This window comes from Oryzias latipes, chromosome 1 (assembly GCF_053564925.1).
Source record: "Oryzias latipes strain Hd-rR chromosome 1, Olatipes_Hd-rR_3.1".
Taxonomy (NCBI): Eukaryota; Metazoa; Chordata; class Actinopteri; order Beloniformes; family Adrianichthyidae; genus Oryzias; species Oryzias latipes.
Window position 1 is genome coordinate 30,204,340 of NC_136237.1, and position 13,161 is coordinate 30,217,500.

At 42.8% G+C, this 13,161-nt stretch overlaps 1 protein-coding gene across 6 annotated transcripts in view; it reads right to left on the bottom strand.

Annotated features, from left to right (window-relative positions):
• Positions 1-1,304: 1,304 nt before the first annotated feature.
• LOC144981207 (ligand-dependent nuclear receptor corepressor-like protein) overlaps positions 1,305-13,161 on the bottom strand; it is an 18,510-nt gene continuing 6,653 nt past the window's right edge. For 2 of the 6 annotated variants that reach the window (XM_078953286.1, XM_023956663.2), the window contains exons 7-8: positions 2,952-7,864; positions 1,305-2,872 (exon numbers count right to left, since the gene is read on the bottom strand). In XM_078953286.1, the coding sequence (XP_078809412.1) occupies positions 2,865-2,872; positions 2,952-7,864 (4,921 nt within the window). In that variant the 3' untranslated portion in view covers positions 1,305-2,864. Of the gene's footprint in view, positions 2,873-2,951; positions 7,865-8,826; positions 12,853-13,161 lie in introns of those variants that run through there. The other 4 variants (XM_078953292.1, XM_078953299.1, XR_013658217.1 and 1 more) reach the window with 3 other exon arrangements.

The window sequence follows — 13,161 nt, forward strand, 5'->3', positions numbered from 1 at the left end:
CAAGAGCTCTTCTCCCAACTTTATATTCACCTGCTCCCGCCCTCACATTTCCCTTATTCGGCCCATAGCTGAACCCCATTGGTCCAAATTACCTAACAACAGGCTGAGCGACAGAACTGAGGGCCAATCAGATCTCTGCTTGATACGTTTAATGAACTCCAGAACTTTTAATGCGACCCAACAGCCACCCAGTCCAAGTCAGTCCACGATCATATGTTTAAAACTAAATATACAAGTGAATGTGTGCATTTGATGTAATTTCAACATTTTTAAAGTACAATAAGTCTGTGGATTCTTTTTAATAACATTGTTATGCTGTTGCTGATAAATGATGAGTATTTCTCGTGTTTTGCTGATGGTCTAGTCTGGTTGATTGATAGGTGGTGAGTTTCTGCTTCACGCAGGCGTTGAGACTCTAAACGTGATCTTAGGTTGGTCTGACTGTTCTTTAGATATGACAAAGACTGATCACATGCAGACGGGGAGCCAAACATACACTCACACGCTGCAGTGAGTGACGGGAAGCGGGTTTTACGTTTTTACAATCCCAGCGCGATTCACCTGCTGCCGGTCCCCACAACCCCTCACCCCCACCCTCTGCTTTCTTCCTCACACATCCCGTCCCCGCAACTGCGCGCTCTTTCTCAGAGACGGGAGCGCGCAGTTTTAGGCAAGGCAATTCACAGGTTTCCGGGTGGTACAAACTCTGTGAAATAATAGATCATAGTTAAGTGATAGAGCTGGTGCAGATTTTGTTCTCCAAGCACCCCTACTACTGCGCGCCTCTGGCATCGCATCGCGCCCGAGAAGGACTGGTCTAATGAAAAAAAAAGTATAATTAAAGATTTCTCTGCGAGCCACATGTGACCATCAAAAGAGCCATATATGGCTCGCGAGCCATAGGTTCCCGACCCCTGTCTTAGACTGTAGGAGAAAGCCCACACAGGCACAAGGAAAACATGCAAACTCCACACAAAAAAGAACCCAGCTGGGATTTGAATTGATGCTACAACAACCAAGCAACCTGAACTTAAAAAAACGCATAGTTAAAATATTCCAGACATCATACGTTGCAAAGTATTTGTAAGTTATTCAATGGGCTACGAAATAGAAACTGAAATTAATGTTAAATTATGTTTGGAAATATATTTTTAGAGGCAAAAAAACCCACAAACTAGATCCACCAATTTGTATAAGACAAGCACAGAGACTGGTTTGATCCTAATTACAGACCCAATAAAGTTCAAAGAAGTGAAGTGAGAGGCTGGTTTCCTCCTCTTAAATGTCGCACAGGAAATGACACATTTTACTTTAAAAAACACCTTTATTGATCAAGTCACAGAGCTCTTTGCTGCATCTGTAAAGGGTAGTATAAAAATGCTCCAAGAGAATATTACAACAGATGATTAGCACCAGGTTCTTCCAACAAAGGTCAACTGTTAAACGTCTTTCATGATGACATGGCAACCATAATTGATGCACAGAAAGGGACATTCAGGCACAACACTCACTACGGGGGAAGTTTTGACCCACAAGCCAGACATTTGGGATCTATCAGAGCAAAAAAGTAGCATATAGATCCAAGATTAGCGTTGAATTAGTTAAATATCCGGCTTCAGCTACGACACAACTGATAAGCAACAGCAGTGGATCTAACAAAGCCCCAGTACAGGGTATAAAAAAAACAGAACATAAAACTTTAATAATGCGAAAAAAAGAATAATGCTTCAATCAAAATTAGTTTTTTTTTTTTAAGGAAAGAAAAGCGGATGAGAAAACTGATTTTTAAAACAGATTTTTTTTTAAACCCAGAATGACTTCATTACAAAAAAAGAAGTACAGTAACATCCCAGGCCATTGTGTACATCCATTCGTCTGTCAGCAATCAAATCATTTTTTACAAAATGATCAATCATCTGGCTTTCTATTGCACCAAAGAGACGTTTGTGTTACAGAAGGGATCGGTATTGGGGCATGGGATGTGCAAAACATGGGATGGGGTGGGTAGTGGGATTATTAATCTCAAATGGTATAGTGCAAGAGGTCCGTCTGTCTGCAACATACAGTAAATGCTAGGGGTTAACAGGAAATACACCCGACAAATACAACAGAACCTATTTTTCTAAAACCGCAGAAAGCCACTTCATTATTCAACACGCATTTCGAGCATTTTGTGGACTACTGAGACCTAAAAAATGGGGGAACACACTTTTATATTAAATCTTAAATTAAAAACATATATTATTTGGTTTTTAGTTTGGAGTTATGGTTTGTCTGTCATTCACCTCACAGTTAAACAACCGGAGCCTCAACGAGTCCTTCATGAAAAATATCTGGCTCTCTTGTTAGAGATATTAAAGGGCTCAAATTCAAAATTAAAGTAAAGTTTGTGAAACATTTTTTTTAAACAATGAGTTATGTGTAAATTCAGAGAGTGCTTAAGTAAAAGTTATATTAATATAAAAAGTGTACAGTTTAAAGCAGGGCTGACTTAAAGGAGCCAAATTCTGTAAAAGGTCGGTCGGTGGGGGACACACTTAATGCAGTCACGTTTTGTCTTTCCTCACAATCACCTAAAAAAAAAAAAAAAGTCGTTTTCAAATTCTCTTTGATGGAACGAGCTGTAATTGTCTGCACATTCTGAAAGACACAGGTGGGTTTTACCGGAAAAAAAACGACAAAATACAAACACTTCCATGGATAAAAGTAGTGCAACATTAAGCTTTTAAGTTAGACTGCTACATAATGGCTGAGTGTAAGACTGAACCGTAGAGGGTCGGCCAGTCCGTGTGGTCAGCTCAATGTCCAAAGGCACCACGGTAATTAGTCTCAGAAACCGGAGGCCTTCTGCTTTCCCACTTCATTTACTTTCCTGTCGGGATAAACGAAGATAAGTTAATTGTGCAACTCAATTCAAATTCTAAAAATGAGTATTAGGAGAAAGTAGTTACCAAACACAAAGTCGCGCCATTTCAGCCCGGTCAGGCCCCTCATTCGCGATTGTCTTAACGTTTTCGCTGGTGGCAGCTGTGCTAAATCAGTAGACGCATTGTGACTTTTGGGTTTGTCCTTTTGCCGCCCTGCTGGAGCAGAGTCCTTCATCTGGACAGATGTGGGCAAAGGGCTTGATGGCTCTCTGGAGGCAGTCTTCTTCATCGTGTTCCTTTTTCTTTGACTTTTCGAAGCTTTAACAACTCCCCGCAGTTCCCTCTCCTTTCCTGCAAAGAGGTATGCAGAGGGTGACCCATCATCCAGTGTCACAGTGCAGGAGTTCCAGCCCTCCTCGGCGGACTCGTTGTTTGGAGAGTTGATCTTCCTCAAAAACACCCGGCATTCCTTCAGGGTCTCGGGACTCCAGGCTTTGGAACAGAGCTTCTGCTCTTTGCGTTCGCCCAAAGGCTCTAGAGTTTGCTCAACACAACAGGTGGCAGAACCAATCCTAAAACAACCATAAGACCCATCTTTTACTGATCTATGTAATCTTTTGTAATCTGGTTGTAATCCAGACCTTCTCGGACAACTTCTTGCTACCGTTCTGTTCCTCCTCTTGTCACTCCTCTTTAACCATTGCTCCTTTTCTATTTTGGTTAGAAACCTCATCTTTGCTCTAAAAAGATTGGCCTGGAACCTTCCAGAACTGGACTTCGAACCCCAAACTCTGGAATTGCCTTTGCCCCCCTCAGTCCTGATTGCAAACAGTTGTCGCATTACCTTGCATGCTCTCGCCTTTCTAAGTCTCTGTTGAGCCCGTTGGTGCTGCAGGGGACTTTGTGGCACAGCCGTTGCAAACTTCTTGGTGTGCCTGCGAAGGCGCTCTGCCTGAGGACTGGGGCAAACGCTGTTTTTGTTGGCAGAGCGAGGGAAGTGCATGACTTCAAAAGGGTTACGGGAGCTGTTCTTCTTGACGATGGCTAGAGAGTGTGTCTCTGTGGTCTGCATGAACCAGGAGTGGATCTGCTGCATGCTACAGGATCTAGGTTTGTTAAGTGGGCAGTCAAACAGCGTTCGGACTACAGAAAACTGTTTCGACTTCCTAGGAGATGAACTGTGACCTTTAGTATCTTGTTTAGGTTCACCAACGCTTCCCCTCTGTTTGTTCTCTGTGTTGTCAGACACCCAAGTGTCCGTGATGACTTGTATCCGCCGAGCAAGCTCCTGGTTTACAGCTTTCTCCTCAGCCGAAGATGACCACCACTTCAGCGGCTTTTTGGGGCTAAAGATGGAATCTACAGACACTCCTGCCACTCTGCTCAGATCCTGAGATGCTCTTCTCTTCTGTCCATGGAGCGGTGGTTTCTCCCCACACATTTCCACATCGCTCTGCTTCTCCTCTTGCCTCCTTTCATTGCTGGCCTTAGTAAGCAGGAGTTGCTTGGAGCGCCGCAGTAGAGCATTGCTGCGACTGTATAATCTGAAAGGGGAGGTGGCCACAGAGTGAAGAAAGTGGATCGAGGGTTTTCTTACCCTATTTGAGTGTCTCAAAGCTACAGACTCATCAGACAACTCCTCTTTATGTGAATCACGCGTTTGTAAACCCACCTCTTTTCGACTTGTTTCGCTTAGTGACTTGTGGCTAGTTTCTCCGGGCTCTTTTAAGGATTTGAATTCTGGCAGCAGCACCTTTTTACGTTGCTGTGTTTCAGATGGCGGCTGAACATCTTTATTTAGCTGAATCTGGCGCAGTCGAGGCGATACTGTGGTAACTGTGACTGAGATCCCAGTAATTTTTACTTTTGCTGGTCTGCCGGGTTTCCTCAAGGGGACCAATTGTTTTTCAGGGGTGGCAAAATTGATTTCCTCTGCATTTTTGTTGTTGCCAACAGAGTTATTCTTGGAACGCTGAGTCAAAAAGTCACTTTTGAGATCCTCTGAAAGCAAAGAATCACTGAAATCTGTTTGCAGCTGGTCGATTCCTTCAGACACCATTCGTTTGTTCCTCCTTGAACGGCCATAAACCACTGTTACCTTGAGGTTCTTGGTGACATTGTCCATAATGGGAGCGGCTGTAGATGCTTTTGGATTTGAGGATTCTGCCTCCACAGCAGCATTCAAATCTTTCTGCTTGCGTGGTCTCCCAATGGGCCTTTTGACTTTTTGCTCCAGCTGGGGCCCCAGCTTCTTTGGCCGGCCCGGACGTCTTTTTGGAGGAGTGGTTTCATGGACAGACACCAAATCGCTCTGTGTCTGATCGCTCTCAGATAAGTGCTTGGTTGGAGAACTTTGGCCAGATCTACGGTGGCCACTTTTAGGAGATGAAGATGCCGACCTAGGACAAGACACAGACTTTGGAGGCGAAGATGGTGATGAGGGCACGGGCTTGGTTGGTGAAGAAGATTTTTGTGGCGAGAAATGTGATTTCAGAGGAGATGGTGAACACTTACTTGTCTGTCTCTTGTGCTTTTGGGGTGTCCCTGACCATGAAGACTCCTCACAGGGGTCAAAATGATCTGTTTGAGTACTGGAACCACCGCCTGTTGACTTGAGACTGTACTTAACTCCTTCCTGGTCTTTTACAGGTGATACAAACATGAGCTTAATAGGACTGCTATACTGCAGTCTTGAGGTAAAGGGGCTGTCAGAGGTAGGTCGGATCCCACCGTCAACATCTACCAGGTTTTTGGACGTCATTGAAACTAATCTTCTTGGAGATGTTCTCAGTCTACCACATATGGCTGAGTCAGTGATGATGGTAGTCTTTTCTGGGCTTAATTTAGACTGCTTTTTATCATTTTTCTCCTTGATTGGCAAGGTTTGGGATAACAACTGACCGTGACCTTTTGACTCCATGCAAGGTTCTTCTGTTTGTGTTGACTCAAGTATTTCTGTCTCTTCGGGTGAGCACTGGCTGGCTTCTTTTTCTGCATTATCCTGTGTGATGTTTATGTTCTTACTTTTGGAACAGGTTTGTAAAGCATCAGGTGTCAGAGTCTTATTTTGAGTTGTGTTGTTAAAGATGCCATCAGAGAAACATGCAACAAATAGCATCTTTCTGGGCGCTGTCACGTAAGAGGAGAACCGCTGTGGAGGCATTATATTCCTGGTGGATCTTCTCATCCCATTCAAGTGGTTTGTAGAAGAGCCATGCTCCTCTTTGACCAGCTCTTCCACCATAGCCTGTTGATTTGATGAAGCTTCTTCACTCTCCCTCTTTCTTGCATCACTGGGAGCCTTGGAATCTTCACTGTTTGGAACTTCACACTGACTTGATGAGGTAGCAGTTGCTGAATGATCTTCAGCTGCCTTCTGCAGCTCAGGGATGGGTGCATGTACGATACCAAGATCTTTTTTCTCATCACATATTTCTAAATCCTTTACCTCATCCTTTACAATCTCTAGCTTTTCAGTTACGCTCACTTCCTGAAAGTCTTCTTTGACATCGTCCTGGTCTGTTTTTGCAGACGCACAGTTTTTACCATGGTTCTCTACAGGCTTTAAATCTACCATAGTTTCTGTTTTGGACATTTCTGTGACTAGGTTTGAGTTTGACAAAGTGTCTGATGTCACTGCACAGGAATTTGGATCTTGTAGTCTTTTCTTTGCCGGTGACTCCTTTCTTCGGTTGTTAGGCTTATCAAACATGGCAAAGTACCTTTTAATTTGTAGCTTCTGCCTTCTGGTGGATGCATCGTCAGCAGGTCTAGATATAGCTGCCAGGACTTCTTGGCGACGTCGCAGGCGGGTATTAGGTGACTTGGGTTCTCCGCTGTCGTGGCGGTTGAACAGCTCACTGAGACTATAGTCGCTGGCGCTGCCAGAGTGCAGTACTCGGGTGATGATTTCGGTCAGGTGGGCGTCGCCGTGAAATGGCAAGCTCTGGCTGGTTGAGGGAAACTGTTGCTCCTCCTTTTCAGAGTCTCTCTCTGCAGGTGCGATGGTTTCTAGCTTTTCGCTGAAGCGACTCACGACATCTTGCAGCAAAGTTCCGCTTGTGTTGTTTTCTGCCTGACGACTTACTGGGTTCTGAGGTTGCGGCTCATACTCTTTACCTGAATCTGCTGCCTGCAGACAGCCACTAACAAGACTGTTTATCATTACACCAGCTTCCCCCACCTGTCTGTGGTGAAGGAGGGAAGGCGGCTTTTCGTCGTTTGTCTTATTGATATCTGAGGGGATGGGTGAGAGGGGTGGAGGGGGAGGAGATGGGCTGTGCTCCCTGTTCAGGACACTACAATGATGCTCCCCATCTCCAACCGCTTTTTCTACTGAATACTTGGCTTGTGTTTGACAGAGGTTGCTCCAATGACAGGAGCATGAGAGGCAGCTGCAATGTTGGTGACACGATGAGCAGAATCTATGTGTGGACATAGGTAACAAAGGAGGGGATGCCGGTGAACTCACTACCTTGTTTATGGGTGTGACTGACAGGCTTTGGTGGCAAACGCAGTGCAATCTTTTGGAGCAGAGGCTTTCACAGCTGTCTGTTCTGCACCTCCAGACACAAATACAGCTTGAGCCCCAATGACCGTCACAGCTACAGTCTCTGACAGAGGCATGATGAACATTCCAGCAAGACTGAGAGTCTTCTGGGCCGCAAACAGCATTGCAATGACTTTGATGATCACATTCGCTTAAGGGACAGTGCTGTCTGCAGTTGCAGGCTTTACATCCACTCAGAGGGATAGAACGAGGTGACACTTTGTCCAGTGGGCTCGTACCACAGAGACAGGAGGGGTTTTCAGCATGACTGAGACACATGAAGGACATTAACTGTGCCTGGTGTGCAGCCTTCAGGATCTGATGGAGTAGAGACTGGTGCGCGGGGCAGAGAGAGCGTAGAACAGCTTCCAGGGCAGTCCTCGGACACACTTTAGTCCCTCGAAGACAAACATCTCCCAGTTCTTCCGTTAGTGACGGCCGCTGAGAACTAAAGGTAAAAAAAAAAAGACGTAATTTAGGGAGCTTAGCTAAAATCTGAGACAACAAATGAATAATAATAGCACAAAAACCCAGCAATGTCTGTAGAACAAATACTTAAATACTTGACTGGTAATATAAAGAACAAAGCCCCACTTTAAGATACACAAAAAGTGTCTGTAATCTTAATTTATGCTCTGGCTTCATCTTAAATTACAGCAAGCATCAAACATGAAGTTAAAAAAAAAAGAGCATCATTTATCAAATGTTCACCCTGTGATAGTTTTTGGAAATACATTTGATCTTTGATTACAATGTCAGCATTTTTCAAAAAAAAGTGCAGAAAGATGAACATTAGAGCTAAATCCTCACTTGGAACTGCTTTCTTAGTTCATGGGAGGCTGTTAGTGTAAAGAATGACGTGTTTCAGCAATAAAAGTAGGCTGGGTTGTAAACATGATGTGGTTTTGTTGTTTTTGTTAGTTCAAAAATTCTGTACAAGTTGAAGTGTGGAGCTAAGCTAAATGTGATGTCAGTCCAGGAAATGGCTGCATCTTGGATATCAACTTTAATCAAGATCCATTTATTGTTTGGGTCATCGTTTTCTGCACTAATGAAAATCTCAGAGTACTTTTTTGGATCAGTGCTGCAGAAAGAGGGGAAAAAAGCCCCCAAAGAAATGAGAATAAAAATGAAATGGGAAACTCAACAAGAAGGCTTTGAAGCTGCATTCAATATTTATCATGGGGGTCCAGAAAATAGTGTTGATGTTAACTGTTGCAAAGCTGAAGTCAAAGAGGAGCGGGAACAAAGTGGATCTGAAGAATCAGATAGAACCCCCCAATAACCCAAGTCACATCTGCCCCTGTAAGGAAAGACCAGCCATTATACTTAAAAACAAATAGCTTTCTTCATCACAAAATCCATCTGAAAACCCCCAAATATTTATGTGAATAAAAAACAAGAATCTGATGAGGTTATAGGGCCGTTTAATTGATATGACATTGAAGGGAAATGCTGACATTCTGCTGAAAGCAGGATTGTAGAAACGCCTAAATGTAAATGTCTTCTCACAGCATTTTTGCAGACAAATTCAATGTAATGTTACAATTAGCCAACAGGTAAAATAGACAGGTGTAAATGTCTATCTAGTCTGTTACAAGACATTTTCAATCAGCTCCAAGTAACATGTTATTGTTGAATTTGTAATTATAAAATGACATCATGTGATTAAAAAAAAAATTATTAATAAGTAGTAACAACCACAATAATTTAAAGTGTAATTTTTCTTTCAATAAATAAATTATTTAAGCAAATATTTAGAAGCGCTCATGCAACTGTAGCAATAGAGATATTACACTGCATCAAGGTGCCCAAAAATTAAAATTAAATTACAACCAACAAAAGGAAATTTGTAATCACAATCGATAAATAGGTAAGCACAACAACACAAAACCAGGCTCTACAATTGAAATGAGTCAAAAAGGATAGTGCAATCATTGATTTATGCATAAATATCCTGCATCTGCTTCTCTAATTACACGAGCGTTTTACTTCAAAATGAAAAATTCCCCACTAAGTAAACAAGACTTAATACATTATCTTTTTTCGGAGTATTATAGGATGATTGGGCCTTGAATGACATAGCAGATCCCTCCCAGAGTTGAGATGGTGGTGCGGCAAAGCTGCAACTGTGTACCAATTTAAGCAGATACATTCACTATTTGAGTAGATACCATGGTTACAAAGTTACATCTTTATCACTAAGGAGGTTTTAAAAAATTAAGCCCGCAATATTACATATCAGGGAGGGGGGAAAACAAAGAACAAGACTCATTTTATCTAAATTTAAATTAAATGTAATAAATTTCTATAAAATGGCTTACGATATTAATTTAGGTGCAGAGTTTTGCTGAGGTCTTTTTGATGCAACAAACGTACATTTAGTGTTCCTTCAGAGACAACGAAATAAGATGTGTTTGCACACCTTGTAGTGTAGGTTCAAGGGCTAGATGCTCAACCAAACGCTGAGGTTGTAAATAAAGTTCTGAGGTAATTAGAGTAAAAGGAGGCGGAGTTTGTGAAGACAAGCTGAGGCTGCAGCAAATCAAAGCAGCTTTGCGTGGCCGATCCCGAAAAGCTGCTTTGGTGGTTGCATTTTCAAAGTTTGCAGAGGAAGAAACCTGCAAACCTCGCACAAACAGACATGTCACATTGACTTCTCTAAACCATAACCTACTGTGACCTTGTGTAGCAGACACCATCACCAATAACAAGAAATCATACACATGCAACAAATGCTAAACTGGCTTTTAGGCTCATGCTATTTACGGCATATGTAAGTCGTCAGTGTTAGTCAAAGCTATGCATCTTTGTGTCAGGAAAAAAAACAGTCGATTCAAGCAGCAGTCATGTATGAGGTCAACAGTAAAGGTGTTACAGTAGCAGAAAAAAGACCTGCTAATAAACAAAACAACCTTCATCAACATTACACGTACAACAAAACGGCGAGACGTTCCCCTCAGCTCATCAGTGCACATTTTAAAGCATGCTTCATTCCAATGACACTCAATGAAAAGTTCAGACTAGCTTGTGCAAGGGGACGCTAAATGGCTTCAAGCTAATCTCTCACAAACAAACAACTCGGTTTTGATGTTCAGCCACCACAGAATTTCATATATACAAACTTCCCTGTGTGACTTGGTACCTTACAATAGTTTTACATTTCTTAGAATGGCTATAAGTTACGTGAGTAGCTCGGGTAAAAACAGAAAGCTATGACAATCATCATCACTCCTTTGCTTAGGATATTAAAATTGGACAAACCTGAATATTCTAATAAATCAACTATGAAATGTAATGTTAGCCAAGCTTTTCTTTCAGAACTGATTCAGCTTTTTTTCTGTCTGATCAAGGTCCTAACATAAGTTGACAGAAATGCTGTTTTAAGTCAGATCTGTAAAGGCCAGTAAATCACCTGACATAAGTTTAAATTTAGTTACAGACTGCATTAAGTAAATCTGTTAAAGCTGTGCATTGCGCAGCATTCATCAAAACATGAGGTAATGTAATTTCTTCAATAAATGAGGTGCTGCAAAGCTTTTTTTCCTTTTTCTCAGAGGTTTAAGACTCTCTAGCCCCGACGTAGGAGCAGATTTGCACCAATAAAATGGTGCACTCATTTTTCTAACTTGGAGCCAGTTAAAAACTCAAACTTTAAACTCAAACTCAAAAACCTCAGAAAAAAGAGAGCATCTCAAAGCATACAATTATTTTAAGTTTATCTTTTAACTGCAAATAGGTTTTTTGTTTTCAAATATGGCGATCCAGGACATGAAAATTTACATCTTGTTAGTCTTTTAAAACAAATGAAACATTTTACAACGTTGAAAAAAAAACAAAGCTTAAATTGAGGAAATCTGAAAGATATCGTATTACGTAACTGCCAAACGAACACAAAGATTTGTTTGTGTAATAAATGTACGGAGCAAATATACGAATGTCAGAGACCCCCAACTACCATCCAAAACATTTATATTCATATAAATATTAGGAAATGTATGCTTCTGCTGGATTTTACCAGAAGTAGGCAACTTCAAAAATGTAAATCGAGTCTCTGGACCAAAACTTTTTCTCCTTAGTGTTTGTTGATAAACAGGTAGGAAATACAAAACAATGCACAACGAATTCTTAAAACAGTTAAGAGTTTAGCAGCCCATGTAAACAAACGGTGCATGGAGCACCACTACTTTTTGTAGAAGGCTGTATTTCACAAATGCTTTGAGAACAGCCGAGGACTCGACGAGACGATTACATTGAAGACACATTAAATACCTGAATATTAACTTCTGTATGTTTTGTAAAGGCATGAGTCGTGTTTCTGTCTCCAGAAAATGCGTGTGTTGTAAAAAGTAATCTGTTCAAGTGTTGAGGAGTTTGAGGCGTTCCGTGGTCTAGAACCTCTTTGCATCGTAAGATGAGGCAACATTTCCTGAGTTAGCGGAACTGGTTATGGGACCAGAACCTGATGAGCAAAAGTTAGTAGATTTTCTCTTAGGAGGGTTCTTCAGTGTTCCAGTGCGCTCTTTAACTTTGTATTCCAGTGTGCTGTGGGGCACCCCGTAAACCCCCTGGGCCTTGGAGACGCTCATGCGACCAGCCATCACCATGGTGATGGCCTCTTCCATCATTTCGTGGTCATACTGACGGTATCTCCCACGCTTTTTTCTAGGTTGCTTATCTTTATCCTGGCAACCCAATCCTTCGTCTGACTCATCCAGGGGGAATTCTCTGGGTCCCAGGCCATGAGGTAACTGGCTAGCACTGCCCAGACAACCTTGTGCCAAGAGAGGTGGTTTGAGTTTGAAGAGGGATGAGGATCTGGCGGATGCCGTGGACAAACCATTAGTGCCTTCGGTTAGTGAGGTACGTTGATATAAGTTATCAGCAATGCTGCAATTCTCAGCCAAGATTGACCGGTTCTGGTCAGAAATAGGACGAACCTGAGGAATACGTAGAGGTGGCGGTGGTTCTAGACTGGGAGTAGGGCTTGGCGGGGGCTGCAGAGTATCCCTGAGCTGAGAGGAACAGTGGGGGAGAGTTTTTTGGAGACTGACTGGTTGATAGAGGGTGAGGGCAGACGAGGAAAAGTCAAAGTCTCCATTCTCCTCTACTTCTCCCCCAATTTCTGCTTGCTCAGTCCAAGCGGCCACTTTCTGCAGAAAGAGACGGGCTTCACCACCTAAAGTTGATATCAGACTTTGTGAAGTCAGTCCCTCGCTAAAATCTCCACTTTCTGACGTAAGCTGGCCAAGGATCGCCTGGCTTCCCTTAGCCCAGATGTCCAAACCTTGCCTCAAGGTCTGCAGTGGTATTCCATAAAGCAAAGCAGCCCGCTGCTCGTGCAACCTCCCTGAACGAATATCCTTCAAAGCCTTGGACAGCAACCCCTCTGACAGCTCCCAGCTCCTCTCAGTGTACTCAGGCTTGTGCTGCCTCCTAAGGATGGGAGGACCAAACATCAGGGTCAGGATGGAGGGGTTTGATTTAGGCATGGGGGGGGTCAGGGGGATGCAGACCCAGGGGTCCACTCCTTTATGCCTTGTGTTGGTAACATCACTGCGACAGTTAGTCTCATGTCTGTATGATCTCAGTCTGTTTGTGGGCCCTCAAACACACTCGTGCTGTGCGTCTGTCATGCGCACGCATTCTTTGTGCGTGGCAAAGCCTCTTCACGTCCGGTGGGACAGTCTGTGAATGGCTGGGGTTACTTTGGTGCTCACACACAGCCCCATGTAGTTTTGTGAT